The following is a 22,045-nucleotide window of genomic DNA, read 5'->3' as shown; positions in this document are numbered from 1 at the left end:
TTTTTTTTAATCACATTTTTTTTTTTAATCACATTTTTTTTTTCTCAGTCTAACCTATTCTAACCTACACTAACATAGTGTAGTTTTGGAGGAGAATATATAGACGTAAAAACTTTATCTTCGCCGTGTGATGATGTAGTCATGATGAATCATGGACTTTCATTTTTTAAATTTTATTTTCTCAGTCTGACCTAAATGTAGTTCTTTGCATAATAAACATTTATAAGTACGAATGGCTGCCACTGTATTGTCATTAGGAGACAATATATGCAATTAGGTATAAATATTATCATTTTTACGCTGTATCGATATTAATTAACTAACAATGCGTCAATCAAATAAATTCCTATTAGATACAACCTGCCTAATAATCATCCGTGTCGCCAGGATGTCGCAGACTCTTAATAGCCACTATATATTTAAATCGAAATACTAATAGCTTGCACCTGAACACTTAGAACACTATGGTAGACATTTCCTTTAACTAATTGCATGTCGATCAAATAAATGCCATGGTTAAAGTAAAAAATATTAAAAATATTCCTTAAATATTTTACCATAGGTACTCAAAATACTTGTGTTTTCGAGTACTTTAATTAGGCTTACCTATTTAAAATATTTGTGATAAAAACAGATTATTTAAGATAATATAATTATTTTAATAACAATATGGCTATTATGTTGATATTTTTTCAATAGATCTAATATATTGTATCATATTATTTTTAATACTAATTCAAAATACTAACCTTTTCGAGTACTTTAAGTATGTTTTTTAAAAATACTTGTAATATTATCAGGTTATTTACGATATATTTACTAAAATACAATTATTTGAGCATGTTTTTAATAGCAATATGGGTATTATATAAGGATGTTTTCAATGAATTTAAAACATACTTATTCAAATTTGATAACATTGTCTAGGTATGTCAATTATTATTGCTTTTATCAAAATTATGATATATTTTTTATATAATATGTCTATTTATATTATGGAATTTAATAAAATATGTATGTGATTATTAGTAATTATATTAACGACTAGTACTAAGAAAAAAAAAACTCGGCATGTTTCATTTTTATTATTAATTATTTTATCAAACACGTATACATTTAATGATATGTATATTAAATATCATTGTGACATACTCTCAAATTTCTACCCTATTATGTATCTTTGCAATGTAAGTTGATTCAAATGTAAACAAATGAATGTATAAAGGAAATATAAATAATAACAAGATTTGAAATAAGATATAAGACTTTTATTACTATAAAATAAACTGCATATATACATATTTTTTATGAATACAATTAACAAACAAATTTATAATGCCCATGAGCGTAGGTATGTATATTGTCTTCGAGTATAATCCTCTTATCATCATAGTTATTATAAGTTAATTTGTTGGATTTAATGGTCTTGAGCTGGTGTTTGAATGAACGTATGGAGACATTTTGATGGTAAACGTCTAAATCACTGTCATCAAACAGGCACTTCTTATGGTCATCGAATGTCATGTAATTCTTGACCACGTGCCCACGGATTCCCTTGGCTTTGATCTTCTCCTTGCCTTGTAGAATATATGCGTATGATTTTGCCCGTAACGCACAAAACTCTGTCATAACGAGTCCATCCGTCTCGTCGGAAAACAAACCTGGGATCTTTTTCCTCTCGGCAATGTAACACGGATGGTCTTTCGGGAGATTTGCTGTGTCCATCCGTTCTAGCAAATTGACGTTATTTGCCAAGTCCTGGTAAAAGTCGTCCGTAATAATATGGTACACCAGTGAATCTAAAAACTTAATGTTAGTCAGTATAAGAAAATAAAGTTGGTTTTAAAATATTTACCTGTATCTGTATACATGAGTTCTATTTTTTTACCATAATGTTTTTGCATGACATCGTAATGATACTCATACATAAGAGTTTTACTTATTTCAAGTACCGCAAAACCTATAATAAACAAATAATCAATTAATTTGGAATTAATAACATTAAAATATAATATTTGTGGTGTGTGTGTGTGTGTGTGTGTGTGTGTGTGTGTGTGTGTGTGTGTGTGTGTGTGTGTGTGTGTGTGTGTGTGTGTGTGTGTGTGTGTGTGTGTGTGTGTGTGTGTGTGTGTGTGTGTGTGTGTGTGTGTGTGTGTGTGTGTGTGTGTGTGTGTGTGTGTGTGTGTGTAATAGTTACCTATATATATTGGCTTATCAAATTTAATTTCCTTATTCTCTAGCGATACAGCTGCTAGATTCTCGTTATAAGTTGTACAGTGCTTAAACGTTGACTTATTTATAAGTTTCTGCAAACACTTTTCACTGGATACTAACTTAATTTTTATACGTTGGCGTACATTTTCCATCGTCTTGCCTGGAAAATCATAAGAAAATGTTATGAAAAATGAAAAATGATCATTTATAATAACATACCAAATACTGCATTGTTCATTAATTTAAAAAAATCTTTCTCGAAATCATTTGTGGCCTTCTTGCGTAACTCAGTGTTCAGGTTGATGTAATCAGCCAACCATTCCGACTGATTAAACTCAATGACTCTATGTACCTTTAAATATTATAATGTTAAAAATATCTTCATCGCAGAATTGTTGTAAAATAAACGCTTACTTTATCTACTTTAAGGCCGTTTTTAATAGCTTGCTGTAGATTACGGTAGTGAACAATATAATTTTTCTTGGACTCTAATGTTGCCATTAGTTTTTTCACTTTTGAACCAGTAGGTATACCGTTCTGTGGTAGAAAAGGCAAGTCGTTGTGTTTATCATGTAATTCTCGCGGATAGGATATATCCACCTCGTATATCCTTCCTATGGGTGAAGTATCAGTCAAATTGTTCAGTTTGTCGAGTGTTGGTTCAACCCATTTGAACCCACCGTATGGCATGTATTGTGACATGGCCCATCCATATAAGTTATTGCCTTAAATTAAGAAAAATATATTTAACTGAATAAATTAAAATTACAAAAAACTTACAGTCTTGGTATATCAACCATGATTTTGGATTTGCCTGGTCATAATCTGGAGTCTTTTTGTGGTTCGCTTTGGCGTATCTCATACTTGCTTGCGTGAGACCACCACGTATACCTAAAATAAATCATATATTATTAAATAATAACATTATATTATAAAATATTATATCATTACCTTTTTCGATCATCAGCAACATATCATAGTCATGAAGTAGTTCGAGCTTCATTGAAGTATGTTTCAACATCGCATCAAAAGAAAAGCCTGGACAAGTATAGTAGAACGCCGGGTCCAGGCTATAAGTTGTCAAACAAAGGTCTCGGAAGTTCTCGAACACATCAGCTAACAGCATGATGTCGATTTTAAGATACAGATCTGAATACTCTCCAAGCGTATGACAGTTGAAATGGTTCCAAACAGTCTTTGCAAATTTATATTCCTCATCCTTAATGTGTTCTTCTGTTAATGTACTGTAAAAATCTGTTTTCTTCGGCAGATGTGTTTCCTTCAGTTTGCTCCAGCCATCCGTATACTCATAAGGGTAAACACCTTTACGAGTAACGAGTGGCATGTCTTCGATTGGAAAATGTTTTCTCGTCTCTCTGAACTTCTCCAAGTCTGGTGTTATTAAATTGTTGGCTAAATTTGATAAACTGGAGGACATAAATCTAAATGTATCTATAAAGCGGATTGTGAAGGAGTTGTTGATATATTTCGAAAACGAAATAAATTTCTCCTCGCTGTTTGGTATTACAGAAATTGTGTTTGTATCATATCCAAGCTCAGTTACCAAAAAGTGTGCATCATAGTTGGTTAAATTGTGAAAGAAAACCGGTACAAAATTTGGTTGTTGAAGCTTGAGATTACATGAATTACATAAACTTTGTCTAAATTTTCCCGATAGATGGCAATGATCAGCTACTTTATGGTTTTCTTTGGAAAATTCCTTTTTACATAAATTACATGCTTTACATAATTCATGTATGCATCGCTGTTCCGGTGTCATTATAATTGGTGTGTTGGTTTTGAGCAGTTTGTATATTTTTTCTGCTATTTCCACAATACTTTGTACAAAATGTTTTGCTACCTCTTTATTTTGATTACTTCCGCGGTATATAACTGGCGATGTTGGTATTTCAAATTCTTCAAGCAGTTCTTTCGGTATGTGATCATCTGCCTTTATGAAAAAACCATAACTCATAGGCTCGTGATTTTGAATTACAGTTGTATTTTTTCCTTTTTTCTCGTTACATTTAACTAGAAGCGCCTCGAAGTCAGCATATATAACTATGGGGTGGCGTTGTGTTTTGTTCCATGCACTAAACTCCAACATTGAACCGGGCTCAGGCATCTGAGGCAGGATAGGTTTATGCGATCCGCATATCAATTTATGCTGATCAAGTGCTGCTTGTCCGCATAGCGTATTTTTCCGGGGTCGAGTGTCAAATGATGTGAAGCACCGTTTGCAAAAAATGATACTATCATGATGAGCAGTTTTCTGTGAGCGTATTAGTCGTGAGAAATTTGATATATATGTGTAGTGGCTTTTATCACCGTTGGTAATTAATAGTAGATCGAAATGATCTTTTTTTTCTTCATCCGCAACTTTAAGTGGGAAAATAATATGTTTTTTATTCTTTTCTTTTTTTAATCCAAATACATTGACAGACGTGTTCATGTTATTTTTCTCAAATTTTTTTATTTCTGTGATGGGTGTCGGGAATGTTAAACCATCGAAATTATATTTGTCCTCGAGCGATGTATAATTTTCAGCCACTTGATTTTTGGCCTTACCCGAAACGTATCTTGATAAGATTGCCCACTTGAAGCACTGTTGGTCTGAGTTTTGTGGATTGATAACAGCTTTTTTATTCTTAATGTAATTTGGTAACGGAATGAACGATGAGCCACCCATAGGTGTATATTTATATACACCTAATAACAAGCCGTCTATGGCTTCCAAAGTAAATCCACTTCCTTTAGATGTATAAACATCTTCTTCGGTCAATAATTTTGCGAACGCTTGTTCTACTATTGACTCAATATCCGTATTCATAAACATTTCTTTAGCTGAAGTTTTAAACGCACGGTTCTCAGCTGAATTCTCTACGTTTGGCCGGCTGTACGTTGCTTCCAGTTTCAGGTTGAATTTAATTGGATGTTTTGTCGACGATGATTTAAGTAATTGAATTAAGTCTTTTTTCGATGATACTAAAAATGCGCTGAAGTTGTTCAAATTATCTGTATTTTTCTTATAATACCAAATGATTTTATTAGAGAGCGATGAACCAGTCTTAACAAAACCGGGGGTTTTAACGATAGTCATGCGTGTTTTTTTAGCATTTACTGCTTCGTTCGAATTTTCCTCATGTACACGCTTAAGATCATTGCGATTTGAAGCCGAAGGAACTGAAATAAAATAAATAATTTACTATTGTATTGATAAACATTATAGAAAATATGTGTGTAAAGATAAAATGGTTATAAATAAATTTTTTTTTTTCAGTAAAATTTTATAAAGAAACATTAGGAATTTAAAAAATTTTAGTGATATGTTTAACATATTATAGAAAATACGATTTTTAAAAATATATATTAATAAAAGGAGATAGTTGTGAAGCTATATGTAATATAAATATATTATGCAGGCATCTCAAACATCCTGTCAGATGCCCTTCACCCAGACAATATACGACAAATAATAACCTTTATTACTAAGTCCAACCTTATAAATAGTATATAATATGTAACTTATACCATGTAAATATTTTAGAGTTAAACCCATTGTTGCCAATGGCCATAGTTACCGAGGCTTAATTCAAATAAAAAATAAAAAATAAAAAATAAATTATATATGTAAAAGCAAAAACAAAAATGATATAGAGCTCTCGGTTATAGCAGTAATACCTACACATGCTGGCGTTCGTAATAATAGTAATAACTAATTATAACTTTAAATATGTTTATTTGAAATATTATCAGATTATTTTAGATATATACGTACTATTGTACACTATGAAATAATAGTACTAGTAGGTAAATATGTATATATGAGAGATGTTCATAATATTATTTTATTATATATATATATATTTATATTATTGTTATATCATAGGAGGTGAATAAACATATGAATGATATATTTACCATTATAATCGTAAATATGTTCAGCTGGTTTAAAGAAATCTTGAATTTCTCGCTTGGTTATGGTTGGTTCTTGTTGAATTACAATGCTTGAGCCTAGAAATGATATTAATAGTTAAATAATTTAAAATAATATTATATTTAGATAGTGTAATGAAACTAAGTTTTACTAAGATACACTTAGTCGTCTTGTTTACAAATATATTAAATTGTTAAATACTTACGATGTTTTTCTTTCCTATGTCTGATGAGGTTATCTCTCCGTGTGAATATTTCTGAGCATATACTGCACGAAATTTTATTAGGTACATCATGCAACTTGGTATGTCTGTGTAGATTTTTAATCAATGTAAATGTTTTATCACATACACTACACGAGAACATGATTAGGTATGATTAGGAATGAAGAATACTATACACGACTTGACTCTTCAACGAATAGATATGTAATGAATTATAGACAAATATCTTGTACTTTAAATAACAGTGTGAAATAGTTTTATCTAAGCGAATTATTGACGCATGAGCTAATATCAAACTAGTGGTGGAAAAATGAACTACGGCGCTTGCTTAAGAAAAATAAATAATTAAATTTTTATAATATTTGTAAAATATTTGAATACACTTAAAAACACTTTAGAACTCAGACGACAAAACACAACAATACACATAGACGGTAATACACGGACTGGCTTCGTTTTACTTAATGCACTACTTTTTGTCTTGTAATCATCGACAATACTCAGATATGTCTCTATAGGTGTGTAGACGGTTAATGAGGTAAAGGCGTGAGAAAGGGTGGTATGGATAGAATGGAATGTGTGTACTTGTAACTATGTGCGAATTTGTGTGTGTGTGTGGCATGAACGAACAATGGTGGTGGCGGCGGTGGTGGCGGTGGTGTCATTGTGGACTAATGTCTCCTATATGGTATCGTGTATATTTTCATACGTAAAATACCACAAAGGATCAATATAATAGTATACCAGAATATTATATTTAAAAAAAATTTCATAAGGGGAAATAAAAGGGGAAGTAATGTGGGAAGGGGAAAAATATGTGTTGGTCACGTGTAGGATCTGGCGGCGTGTGATGAATTTATGTATGTTGCGGGTTGCCTATATTGCTTAATTATTGTCGGTTTCGGAGGAGCTTGGGAGGAGCATGTACTACGAATTGCCTATACAGAGGAGCCTATGCTTTTACATGTAAAATTTAAGGGGGAGGAGCTCCAGAATGCCCCAAAACATACTACTGTCAAAAAACATCATTTTTTTTTTTCTACAGAATGTTTTCTTTTTTATTTAAATAACCCTATTATACCACGAGTAAGCGGACTATGAGTTTTGGATTATACTCTCATCCATTTTAAATTCGGGTAAGTGTACTTACTTATTTTTATCATTGTTTTAATCTATTTGTACCACCATTGTTTTTGTTAAAATTACATAAGTATATAACATATTTGACATCGATCTGTCTCTTAAAAGTTTTTGAAGTAGGCCGAAGACATATACACTAGGACTTTTCAATAAAATAATAATATTAATCGATAAGACTCGCACTCGGGACATCCTCTAAGTCCTCTATGAAATCCCGGAGTATACTTAACGTGTCTATTTAATGCCAGGAGATTTGCTGGTACGCTGTTCGAACATCATTTATAGGCATCTGTGTAATGCGCATCCGTCGGTATCAAAGTATGGTATAAATAATGTACAGTGAAAGATATCCTGTCCGTCGGCCGTCTGGAAATGAATCTTTTTGCATAAGGGAGTAGGTTAAATTATTTAAGTTAAAGTGTCTAACAAGAGAGTGGTCAGAAGTGAGTTTTGCCTACAGGCTGTCGTTATATATGTATAGGCGACTACTCTATAGACCGTTATTACTCACAAGTTTCGGAACTTAAGCCCTAAAAAAATATCAACTGGTCGTAAAAACTTCCTCGATGTTTAATATTTGTTTTTAACATTTATTTCATAATATTCGTCCGTCAGTCTTTAGCAATAATAAAAATATGATTATATTGTTTATCACGTACACATACCTAATACTCATATAATATTATTATATAGATAAATATAAAATATTTTTATTTTTATGCTCTGAAGTTTTTCGTTTTATGCGTGTGGATAATAAGCAACACAAATCAAAGTGTATTTCTGGTGTGAAATAAAAATAATAAATCTTTGCCAGACATAAAATTGTATACGACATTCCTAGCTTTGTACAAAATCCGGAAAAGATAACGTTCAAATAAAGACAGATACAACGATTTTAATTACAGAAAAAATAATTGGGATTACATCATATAATACGATATCATCAAATTATTATAATTAGGTTGAAAACTGCAAAGCATTCATTACTATTTTTTCCACTATGTGTGATAGAGGAACTTGTATTATCACATTTTTTCATTCCATCGGCCATGGCGATTTTATTCTCTATTATAAAATAATTTTTACCTATATGACATGCACAAAGGTCGCCCTACTGCAAAGGGTGGATTGCTATAATACAAAAGGTAGGTATTTATTAAGTTATTATAACAAAGATTTTTTTTCCTAAACGACAGGTGGATTACCCGAGGCATAGGTAATTAATTATAAAATATTATATTTTGTATAATAACTAATTAGCTAACTATTGTACAAAAAATCTCCAATATTATTCATAATATATAAACTTAGTAAAAAGTAACCATTTTGGCTTTACCCAGGTAAGAGAGCTAGAGATAATATTCCTTGCAAGTATATACCAAAAAGTCAATTTAGGAAGTCTATCGTTAACTATCTAGTTCCAAACTATTTCAATAAAATTCCAGATGTGTAGGCATAAGATATATACTATTTTTGGTGTCTTAAATTGAAACTAAGTAGTTCACAAGTGGCTATTCATGTAGGTAATAATATTAAGCAGGTCACAGTAATAATCCAAATTTAAAATGTTCATATTTGTTTGTTTGTTATAATATAACTAATAACCGAGTTTTTTTTTCATTTTTATTGTCTCATACCTACTTATAACTAGGTAGCTGGTTCTAAGTCTACATAGTTTACAAAAAAAATTACAAACTCTATGATTCATAAAATGTTAACATACAATGAGAAAATATTATACCTTACAATAATGTTGCCTAGACGTTGTTCATAATAACTTACGGTTCTGCAAGTGGCTGAAGAATCCTACAGAGAGTTATATATGTCAGCAAAAAGGACTTATTCTGTGTGCGTCAATGAGGACGTAGATCGCGCTAGAAAACTCGCAGAAAATCGGATTGGACAAAGCTGGATCTATGTTCATTAATTAATCATAGACTATTTAAATTGCGTAGACTTTAGCTATCACGGTGGCACCATGTATCATGTGTTTATAAATATTTATACATATATGTGTGTGTATTATGCATTATGTTTATGTGTATTAATTTTATGATTTTTTGATAATTGACAAGAAGTAATACCATCTTTATTCCCACCTAATTTTTGATACCACGACTAAAAAATAAAGATTTTTAAAAACATAGAGTTTATATCAATAAAACGTGTATACCTCGACAATCTGTATTATTACACGAATACTTTTTTTATATACCTAAGAAAAAAACAAAGAAAATAGGTAAGTAGATGTATATAATCATACTAAAAATGAAATGATTACAATCTTCATAAAATATAAAATCTTGCTTTATACTTTTAGTGTTTGTCTACTATAATTAGCTGCCTGTTGTATTCAATAGATTATCATAACAATATTCAATATTCTGGTATCGCAGAATGCAGGTTTAGATCATGGATGGTGATGGACGTAGGTGCAAAATCACTCTATATTTTATTCTTCTATATATTATAATAGCGTACATTAATATATCTCAATATAATATTATAATACGGCCTACGTCGTAAAAAATAATTTGCTCACCGCCGCCTCAATCACTGCGCCGCAAGCGAATTGAAAATATTTTAAATTTTCGTAAAATCTCGTCGACCAACGATGAGTCATCTCCGTACTTGTATAGGATTTACTATATTTTATTCAGCAATATACTGTTCATTGTACATGCCTAACAAAATCCACGTGCGTCGTAAATGAGACGATGATAATAATAATGTAATCCTCGACAACTCGGCGAAATGCGATTTTCAGCTTATCGTCTAAACTAAGACGTGTTGTGTACAAGTGTATAGGTTATGTTAGGTACATGAGGTCAGGTTAGGTTAGGTGAGGTATACATTGGTATTTCGCATTACCTACACAATGAGGATATTATCCGGGTACCCACGTTTATTCTGGTTTCTTTTTATTCGGTTAATCTTCTTGAAAATAAAATTTGATAAAATATACCTAACATAGTAACATAATAATATTTTTATTGCAATATCAGTTTACGTGACTTAAAATATTAGGAATCAATCAAACGATTTTTCAACTAACACTAGTTTAAGTCAAAACGCATCAGTTTGGAATGGTTATTTGAGAAAATAATATCATTATACCACTATGTTTCTTATATTGTATTATTAAATACATTTTTTTCGGGAACTGGACGAGGTGGTCATAAATCATTTATTTGTTTTTATGTCATTAAACAAATTAAATCAAAGTAACAACTGTATTATATCATATACTATAGGTGTATACTGCATAACTACCTATCTAACGGACACTAATAGAAGAAATCTGGACAAGAAAATATTTCTGATGTTGTGTAGGTGGTATAATATATTATGTGATCAAATATGAGTGGTGAAAAACCCAAAGCCTAATCATAGTGTTACCTCCTTTTAAACATTTTTTTTTAAGTTTTCAATGAGGACCAAATTTTGGCTTAGATTTACACTATTAACAATATTTAAATTTTAGATTTATGTTATTAATAATTATAGTTATTTGTTTGCATTTTACCTATGAATAACTTACAAATATGTGTTTGTATTCACAAAAAAAACTAGATGAACAAAAATCAAAAAACCACTATTTTTATTTATATTTAAAATATGTAACACAATATTTTCGTAAAAAAACAATAATTATTACTAACAAGAAATAACAAGAATTTGTAATTTACACCAAATAAGGGTATGTAATTAGCACTATCCTCAGGTAGTCGAAAATAGAATTTGTAATTTGAACTAAAATGATGATTTACTTGTTCAATTATAGAATATTTGATTTTGAAATATTTGATTATTCCTCGATATCTCAGTTGACGTCAAGACTAGATGCGGACACGAATGACAATGATAATTTTCTTATATTTCTAATAATATGACTAATTTTACATATATTTTTTATTAATTGGCTAACTTTTTTTTATATCCGTAATTATACGATTTTATATGAACTTACTTACAACAATATGAGTTTAAGCTTAGCTATTTTACAAATAAAAACTAATCTAAATTTATATTAATATATAGAAATTCATAACTTGGTATTATCGAGATAATATCGAAAGAAGAAATAGTGGATTTAAATTTTGGCGTGAACTACATATTATCCTTATTTTGATGCAAATTACAAACACATTAAAAAAAAAAAAAGATGCAAATTAAATATGTTGTATATATTTCTGGTCAATTTTGGTGCAAATGGACTACAACCGAAACAACAGCTGGTCCAATCATCAACACTGTATAATTTTATATTTCACACCATAGAGGGGAAAATTCAGTGGCTGGTGGTTAATTTTATCTCAGGAAATAACTTTAATGAGCGAATATCGTACAATTACCTCTGAACAAATACTTAAAAAATAAATTGTTAACATTTAAGAAAATCAACGTTCTACATATAACTATTTGAAAGAACGAGGTTTTTTTTTCTTTTATTTGAACAATATATTATTATAATGTACCTAAATAATATACCACTTTAGTTGTCTCATAAATATTATAAAAATTACTATTTTTGGGGTGGTGGAAAATATTCGTGTTTGGGGCTAATATCGCTAAAAAGTAATGCACCACCTGCGAATATTGTCTATTATTTTATTTTATACGTATTTACATTATGTTTTACTACCCCTATTATTATGTCTTTTCATCGGGAAAAAAGAAATTCGTGTGGGGTTTTCGTGCAGCGCGCTACAGCTACAGTCGACTAGGAATCATTGATGGAGGCCGATTGAAAGTCGGTGGTACGATTGTATCATTTTAATATTATAACGTATTGTTTTATTAATATGACGATGATAGTACGTTCCATCGATAAATTATACAATGTTTTAGTCGTATGCGGTCCTTACCGACACGCACCGAGCTTAATAATATCGTCGTGGTGCAATAATTTTAGGTAAATCCAAGGGTGTCGATTAGGGAATATAAGAGGGTGACGCTTGTCAATCCCTAGGGATATGTGAAATTGAATTTTTATTTTTAGTTACAAGAAATAGTACTCTGTATTTTACTGTCAATGACTTTGGATGACTATGAAAGTCTATGGGTTGGGTGGGCTGATGAGGAAAAATGTTAAACATGAATACGAGTTTATTGAATAAGTATGTAACACTATGATGACTTCATATAAGATATAACGTTAATAAAATATGTTTCCAAAATTATATTATACAACCCAAGAGGCAAAAAATATGTTTTTCAAAAAAAATTACAACTGGTTAAATTGGCCTTTAAGTATAAAAATTTACATATTTAGTTAACTTACAGTTTTAATTTAAATTCTATGCTACTAAACAACATATTTGCGAAGGGCGTTTAAACACTATTATTAATTTTTCTATGATATTATGTTTTTTATTCATATTATTGTGTCCATGATATATAGTCATTAACACAAGATCCGAATTTATATTTTTTAGACTTAATTTATTCGGCAATGAGTATTTATCTGGCATAATTATTTTTCAAATGTTCCGGCGACATAATTTACCAATAAGGCCAACCCATCGTTTAGTCTGAGATCGTTAGGCTAATTAATAGACTAAACAAGCATTGTAATATTATAGTACATAAAATAATCATGCACAATATTATTGTAATATACTTAATATTTATACACTCATGGTGTCCCTTGTTGATTTAATCGCAATATATATTGAATATTTTATTGTTAATTACTGTATTTGACATTATTCGTCAAAACATTTGAACGCTGACAATAATTTGCTTGAAAAAAGGGTCAAGGAGGGATCCATACCCTCCCCACACCACCACCACCACCTTTAAATACTTCACTGATTACTGTGTTATGTACCTATAGCAGGATTCAATTTATTAAATTATGTTCATATACGTAAAATGCAATCACGGAAGACATTCGACCTCACGTGTATACTGCCAAATGAGGCAAGCTCAGAAACGTTTCTTAACAAGAACCATCGCGTGTCCAGCTGACGATTGGTTGAATATATTTAGATGTTGTGAGATTGGATATTAATAATATTACATTTTAGCTGTTATTGTGGACTGATGGAATAAAAGGAAAATTGCGACAACGGTTATGTACCACACGTACCTACCACTTAACCGTGATTGCGATGGATACCTACTCTTATATATATATATAGGTTTTGTCAGTGAACCGTCGTAGACACAATGTTATATTATGGTAATAGAAGTTTACCAATAGCCGAGTAAGTGATGTGACAACAATTACACTAGCGTTTTCCAATGTTTGATGCGGTGCAAAAATGCTAAAAATTGTGGGGCAAAATATCATCCGAATAGACGAAATATTCATATATTATATTGATTACCTACCTGTAATAGAGAGCGCATCATTGTAAACATTTTGAAAAATATATTTTTACCATATAAATGTAGAATATTATATCGTGTTTTTAAGATTCATAAAATATTGCTATCATTGTTTTCAATTTCAAACTCAAGCCACAGTCGATATTATTCAATTTATTGTGCAATGCTCATACCGGGTGATACATTGAACGACATACCTAAGCTCACAATTATATTGAAGTATATATAAATATTGAATATAAATATTATTGACATTATTTACAATTTTAAGTCTTTAAAAACAAATTTGTTTTAAATAATTGATATTTTATAACCTAACGTATCCGTTATTAATATTTTTAAATTTTTTTTAGGAACAGTATGCGTTTTTAATTTCTTAGTTCAAGGCTGGAAGAATATTTAGTTGATTTGCTTGGATGTATAAGAATAAAATTCCGGGATGAGTAGTTCATGAGTTATAAGTACTTAAAATATAGATGAGCGGAATGGAATGATACAGGTGCAGATACCCCTCAACTGCTAATCCACTACTCTAAACTTTAAGTACTTATAACCAAGAAACTGATTGACTGAAATTAGATTTTAATACTCCGAAGAATATTTCACTTTGGGATATGTAATTTAAAATATGTTTTTATCCAACAAAAGTAAAAAGAACGATAAAAAATAGCAAATATTTTTTTTCCAAAAATATAGCTTTGCGCTGACTTCAAATCACTCAAAAATGTTAGAGTTTTCTAAAATAACTAGTTTTTTGCATGAAATAGAGTACCCCGTATACAATATCCCATTGCATCGATTATTTGGTTTTCGAGTCCCATCATACATCATTGCAGACTCGGCACCTGCAGCCATATTGTTCGGTTGGACGTCCTCTCCCCCCACTGAGAACTTGTGCAAAATGTATAGTTTTTAGTTAGATGTAGAAGAGTTTTTTCGTTCAACAATATTTAATATTGGTACAGATCCATAAATGTATGTCCGATAACTATTATATATTATAGTATTATACTATTATCTTCCTTCGCGTTTTCACCCCCATTAAACCGATCGAACATTTTCGAAGTTCATGTCTCATGTGCTCGGTACTATTATTTCCCCCTCGGTAGGTATATTAAATTCCTGAGCGAAACCAACCGATTTCGTGACGGGCTCGTATAATATATGATAATAAAACCATGTAAGATTCAGTATACATATATACAGTTAGGTTATGTACCAACTAAAGTGTGCGGAGAATGGATCAAAAAAAAATTGGATAAATCAAACTGAAATCGTATAATATTTCATTGTAATTCGAAATGTAATGGATCATCTGCACCTCCTTATAACGGAATCGCTTATTATCGACTGATATTTTTACCTCTAAAAAGAAATTTCCATTTTGTGGAAACTTTTATATACTTATTATACGAGAGACAGGTTGAATTGTGACAATGTTGTTATTTTTCGTTTTAAGGTGATTATTTCTGTCTTACAAGGTTTCCGTCAAATGATGTGTTTTACCATATTAAATAATATTGAGTTGGTTTCACGTTATGAAAATATAATTTATATGATATCCATTATATGGATATAAAAGAAACTAATCATGGAATTTAAATTTATACTCCCCATCCACAATAAAAAATTTAAAAAAATTATAAAAGAACAAAAATTCATTTGTTCACATCAAAAACTTTAAAAAGTTAATTAATATTATATCGTAAATTTATACTCGTTAATTCATTGCTGCTATAAGTATTTTTATAGTTTCAAATAATATAAACAAATGATTTATTTCAATAATTTGTAAGTACATTATGTTTAATTTAAGTATTTATAAACGATTGTTATTGCTTTCTAATATATAAATTATTGGTCCTGGCTCATTTAAAACTTAAATAAATATGTTTATTCAGGGCATTTTTTTTTTTTACAGATTTTCTATTTTTTTATTTTAGCGAATTTTCAGAAAGTTTTCTGGAAATTAGCAACGAAATTGCTCATGTTTCCAATTTGTTGTTTAAAACGTGCATTATAAGTTTATGATATAATATTGTGTACGTTTTTTATTAATTCCATATGTTGCAGGTTGTTGGTGGATATATTATTTTTTAATAAATAAAACTTATTGCTTTTGGTATTTCGGACATGATTTATTGATATACGAGTAATTTTTTCATTAAATGTTTCGTTATTAGCGATTAGAATTCGTTGGTGCTCATCTTTGAACAAATACATAGCTGCAGTTATTAAAGGTCCTCTGCATAACCATAAAAAACCATTCGAATAAATAAAAAAATATTTTAATCATTTTTTTACGTTGCCCGATATTCCATGTTGTCCGTCACATATTATTTATTTATTTCTGCATTCTGCATAATACAGGGTGATTTTTTAAGCATGCTCGCCCCATTCTTATGCTTAAATTATGCATATATTCAAATTTTGATTTTTGGAATATTTAAGTGTAGTTAAAGGCGATATTTTTGAGTACTTAGATTTTCCACAACTTTTAAGGAGTATCCTGTAGCGATACCAACTTTGGTTTTTCAAATGACAACCTATATGTTTTAAAGCAAAATGTGATTCAGATAATTTTTCTGAAAATTTTGACATATTGCAATCAAAATTCGAACGAAAACTTCCAGAGTTATTCTACTTGAAATACTAAGGAATAAGGATAAAAGTCTAATACTTAAATGCCTACGTTGTAAATGGATACACGTACATATTTCGCATTTGTGCTATTGTACACTATTGTTCGGTATTTTATTATAAGTAGGTATACCTATGCTATACAAATATTAACGTTGCCTATAAGGTATAGGTAACATGGATAAAATAAAAAGGATATTATTTTATTCATATTTTCTTTTCTTTTGAAAATTGTTAGATGCAATATTTGGCCATTTAGTAATAAGTAGTGATTATTAACAAATATTTTATTTTTATATTGTATACCGAATTATAATTATCGTATCCATTTACAACGTAGGCATTTAAGTATTAGACTTTTATCCTTATTCCTTAGTATTTCAAGTAGAATAACTCTGGAAGTTTTCGTTCGAATTTTGAATGCAATATGTCAAAATTTTCAGAAAAATTATCTGAATCACATTTTGCTTTAAAACATATAGGTTGTCATTTGAAAAACCAAAGTTGGTATCGCTACAGGATACTCCTTAAAAGTTGTGAAAAATGCATAATTTAAGCATAAAAATGGGGCGAGCATGCTTAAAAAATCACCCTGTATATTACACAGGTTAAAGTACTTAAACTCATAAATACAATAAGGGATGATGCCATCTTTTATCATCCTACATAAAGGATTGTCTTCTTAAGTTTATATTGACTGGAATAAGATATATTTATTTAGGTAGTACACACACAAATATTCTAACCTGCAGGCGTCAGTTTTTCACTGACATGATGTAAGATTTTCCGTAGATATTAAAGTGGATACAGAAAATAATAAATAATAATGAAAAACCAGCTACATCCTCTTCTATGGTTTTAATTTTTCTCCGTCGGAATAATGTGTAGAAAACATTCGATCTACTATTTGCAAAAGGGGCTCGTCGATGACGTAGTTGACTTAACATACAGAATCATAAGATATTACCAAGCCAACAATATAATATTTTATGAGGGGTGACTAAAATTTAGAGTAAACGGTTAGGTATACACTGCTGCGCTCGACGTGGAACATTCTATAGACAAGCCGGTGACAACCAAAATACTCCGGTACTTTGATACCCGGTTATCGGTACCTCGTTACACAAAGTCTTTTAGAATTTAGTAAAAGGCTTGAGTATTTCTTCAGATCTCTCTTTTTACAATTATATTGCGTTCACGTCTTTGTTGATCTATATTAACTGAATTTAGGTGTCTGATCGAATATGAAATAATATCATAATGAAAAATATTTTTAATTTTTAGTTTAATTGTATAACATTTTTTTTTTTTTTTAATAATCAATCAGTTTCATAATCAATGGCCACTTAAAATTTGTTGATGCATTAATGGTGAATATAAGCAGTTTTTATTAAATACTATTTAATTTTAAACGAGTGTAAAAATAGCAAGGGATACCTCTGAAAAGTTGTCGTCCGCTTCTCTGCTCATATACTTCATAATATGCTATTTGTACAGAAGCGGACCAGCATTCAGCTATTAATATACATATTTTCTATAGTATTTTAGCAACGTTGACCTCAGACAAATAATATTTCATCTAGATTAAAATAAAGCTAAAAGACTTAAAAGTTAAAATTTATTTAAATAAATTCAATTAAAATTATCTATTTATTGGATTGAAGATAATTGAAATTCTTCTAGATAAAAAAGCGGATAAAAAACTATTTTAAAATTAACATTGTATTGGTTCAAAAAGATGGATCAGACTTATCATGTAAACAAAATATTGTATTTGTTTAAGGTTTTTGAAATATATTTCGTTTTTAAAGTTGCTGATATAGTTTAAAAAACCGGGACATTTTGAAAATCTAATGTATTTTTTTCTGCATTGAATCAAAGCTTTCAACTTATAAACTAAACTGCAATATACACCGTTTACACCAAGTAAAATTTAAATTGATAAAATACAGGAAAAGTGTCACAAAAAAATAATATATATATAAACAAAAATGTTCCGCACGTAGCAGCATGATATGTTGGATCCACAGGCAGTACGTAACCAAGGAATTTGTTTTCAATAAAATAATAATTTTTAGTTATTTATAATTTCTGCGGAATTTGGACTTTTACTTTTAAACTGGCATTATTTCATTTATTTTAATTGCCCACATATCTGACAGAATTTGAAATTTCGGAGTACAAATGCGTCTATTGACTTCTAACTATAATAGTTAATAATAATATTATACTATAATAGAAATGGTTATTGTCAGATCGTCATTGTTGAGAATATTACCAGAAACATAAATATAAGAATATAAAAGTAATTTAAATAATTTAAATAATTTCTATAACGTAAAAAAAATATCTAGATAAATTACAATAGATGACTGAAATTTTCAACTAAGATATATAAATATATAATATTTAGTTTTTTATCTAGATAAGATAATCGACAATTCATATATTTATCTTAATAAGTTTCAATAATGTATTTTTTGTGCAGTTAAGAAATGTGAAATTTACCAGTAAACAATTTTCAGAAAAATGTATATTTATATTCAACAAAAATTAAATTTTTCCCGAATTCTCAAATAAATACAGTATAATGAGTTCAATTTCATACATTTTTAAAACTTTTTATAAATATGTAGATATAAACGTTGTCCCTCCAATTTTAACTAACTATCTCTAAAATTGTTTATATGAAACTTTTAACAGATATCTGTATATGTATACTTTATGTATTGGTCTTCTAATTGCCTAAAATATTTAGTACATATTATTAGTACCTAAGGTAAAGTTACAAAACTGGTGTAAGGCACATTTAAAACGAGTGATCCTTCAATTTTAAAAAAAGTAAAAATAATATACCCGACAAAATTAAAAATCAATCAAATTTAGTTAAATATTTATCCATAAAATTTACCTTGTTCAATCGATATTGATTTATTCATTTCGAAAGCACTTTGAAAACGAATTTATAATATAGATTAAAAGCTCATATTATGTATCAATATAATGTACCTACAAAGTTTCATTAAAGTTACTGCAGCATGGTTAACATGTTTTGAATAAATTTGTTTGAAATTGTTTATTATGACAAAAAGCAAACATTATTGAATTTGTTATACTCATTTGAGAAGATTTTGAATTGTAAAGCGGCAACAGCTCACTAGTCACTATAACCATAGTTAAGTTATCAAACGTATTTTTTATCGAAAAAGTGTAATGACATGATGAATTTTCTTACGTGCCTACATACTTTAATTTTCGATTAGCATCTATCAATCGGTTTTTGTAATCTATTTTAGCCAGTACAAAAATGACAACTTAAGATGGTGTTCACAGCAGTATCCTTTAAGACGCTAAGAAATTTACTTAATCACGCCGTAAAAAAAAGATATTTTATGCTCACTTGAGTAAAGGCTGGTGGAGTTACCAGGTGATTTCCACGTGATCGTCAAAATCTTAATTTACTTCATATTATAATTCCTAATTAAACATAATATTATATATGATTAGTATTCTGGTACAATAATTTCAGATCCTGTTTCTTATTCGGAACTCGTCAAAACTAATTCAACTTTCTAGTTTCCAATTTAAACATTAAACAAAATGTATTATAAGTCTTTATTCAATGTGTTTAATGTTATATTACGTACACGTTAAGTATTAAAAGTTCACTTTCGCCTCGTGTCATTGTGTCGATTAAATAAAGTGAATTCTCTTTATTATTGGATAGGTACTTTAAAAAAGTGGACACAATATTAACTATTATAGTCGATGCTATTAAATTTACTAGCAAAAAATACAATTCATTGATGTAATAAGTAATAAATAAATGTTGAACTCCTTAATAACGGCTGCTTTTAATAGTGGGCGTGGACTTAACAAACTGGTCCCAAATTGATCAACTTAAATCCCATCGAAACTACAATAATAAGTTATACAAATTAATATATTATCTCTTGCGTTATCATCCAAGAGATCCATAGAATATAGTAAAATACAAATTAACTTTTTTCGATATTGTTACTGTCACATTTGATAATTTTGGAATAATAATTCATTCTTATATATTGTAGGTAAATATTGATTTTATTAGTAACACATGAGTCACGCTTTAAATGTACATAAAAAATATTAGATAACTATTGTACTCAGTTGATAAGTTGATGTATGAATTAAAATTGTATATTTGTCAAATATTCACTACGATTTAACGAAATATTTCTCATAGTTAGGGTTATATTTCAATGTAAGTGTGAAAGTGTAGTTATTGTTCATTAGTTACTTATATTATAGGTGCAGTACAATAACAATAATATCTTTTTTCTCTATGATCAATTCTAAAGTTTAGGACAAATCAAACTAAATTTGTTGAAATTAAAAAAAAAGGAATTACTAATGAAAATATTCTCAAAAAATATAACGCAATTTATAAAAATGTAAAGTTTTTTTTTTTCATTTAGACGTCCTTCAATGTTTATACACAGTGTTTGAACGTGATGCTCACTACAAGCTATAGATTATATTCCATTGACTTTTACGGTAATGTCAATAGTTACATCATGAATTTACATATGTGAGGTCATCAACAAACGTATTATACGATATTTAATATATCATCACGACAATTATTATTACTACCTATTGCTGTTATCATTCAATACATACGTTTCAAATGACCCTAAACTCGATTAAATATTGTTGTGCATAATATATCGTAATATCGTATTAGTGATCATTCACATACGTAATATAATATACTCTATTTATTGTACTATTGTAACACGAGTATGTCAATTGGGAATATATTATTATTATCGATATTTGGTGGGTCATGCGTTTGTCATGGATTTGGGTGTATTAAGTAAAATAATTCACTAAGTAATCATTTTGTATCGGATTTCAATCTGCACCGCCCAAATGCGTACTGTTATTATCGATGAGTTGTATGCAATGCAATATAAAATCCAGTTTATGTAAAATAGTACAAGACTGGGTGGTTATTATTAAATTTCATCCAACACCTCATCAATATATTTCCGTTTAAAAGGGTCAACTTAAGTCAGTAAGTTAATTGTTGGTTTTTGGTTATTCTTACCAACGTATATAACTTAACCAAGTAAAAAAAAATTATTTAAATTTAATTTTCAGCTTGAAAATGTTTTTAAATATTTTCCATCAATTGGACTAGGTAGGTTAAAAATATAGTTAACTTGTTCACATGTATTTAGAAAATCAAATATCACGGAATATATATCACTGTATTATACCTACTCGCGCGTCTTACTTGTACAACAATGAAAAAGCACATTATATACGATTATAGTCAATGTAAAGACAACGATTATATACTTTTGCAGAGCAACACATCCAAAATATGGGCAGGTGTGTGTCTGAACTGTATAATTATGGAGGTTATGTTATTAGATTTCAGCCGACGCCCCATCAATAGATTTTCATCAAAGAGGTGGACGTGTGTGTTTTCGGAGTATTGCAATTCGCTCACTCGATTATATGTGCTCGCTCGGCACATCGATGTCTCTCGATTGAAATTTAAATGT

General features: G+C 29.4%; 2 protein-coding genes across 5 annotated transcripts in view; both read right to left on the bottom strand.

Annotated features, from left to right (window-relative positions):
- The window catches only part of LOC107163193 (Calcium/calmodulin-dependent protein kinase I), a 396,057-nt gene that overhangs the window by 224,689 nt on the left and 149,323 nt on the right, over nucleotides 1–22,045 (bottom strand). The gene's annotated exons all lie outside the window — the stretch shown is intronic.
- On the bottom strand, nucleotides 1,247–6,909 carry LOC149063045 (uncharacterized). 2 transcript variants are annotated; one of them, XM_089216941.1, is made up of 9 exons: nucleotides 6,357–6,909; nucleotides 6,136–6,228; nucleotides 3,166–5,397; nucleotides 2,995–3,105; nucleotides 2,629–2,939; nucleotides 2,434–2,566; nucleotides 2,198–2,374; nucleotides 1,856–1,960; nucleotides 1,247–1,799 (listed from the first exon to the last, which is right to left on the bottom strand). In XM_089216941.1, the coding sequence occupies exons 1-9, from the start codon at nucleotides 6,514–6,516 to the stop codon at nucleotides 1,318–1,320; spliced, it is 3,804 nt and encodes a 1,267-aa protein (XP_089073067.1). In that variant the 5' UTR covers nucleotides 6,517–6,909; the 3' UTR covers nucleotides 1,247–1,317. The 2 variants fall into 2 exon arrangements, with proteins under 2 accessions (XP_089073067.1, XP_089073068.1); XM_089216942.1 differs by having other exon boundaries at nucleotides 1,596–1,806; nucleotides 6,357–6,908.

This window comes from Diuraphis noxia, unplaced genomic scaffold, assembly GCF_037042655.1.
Source record: "Diuraphis noxia isolate RWA-SAM2 unplaced genomic scaffold, SU_Dnox_SAM2 contig0001, whole genome shotgun sequence".
Taxonomy (NCBI): Eukaryota; Metazoa; Arthropoda; class Insecta; order Hemiptera; family Aphididae; genus Diuraphis; species Diuraphis noxia.
Note: the sequence above shows the minus strand (reverse complement) of the source record. Positions and strands in the feature narration are given on the sequence as shown.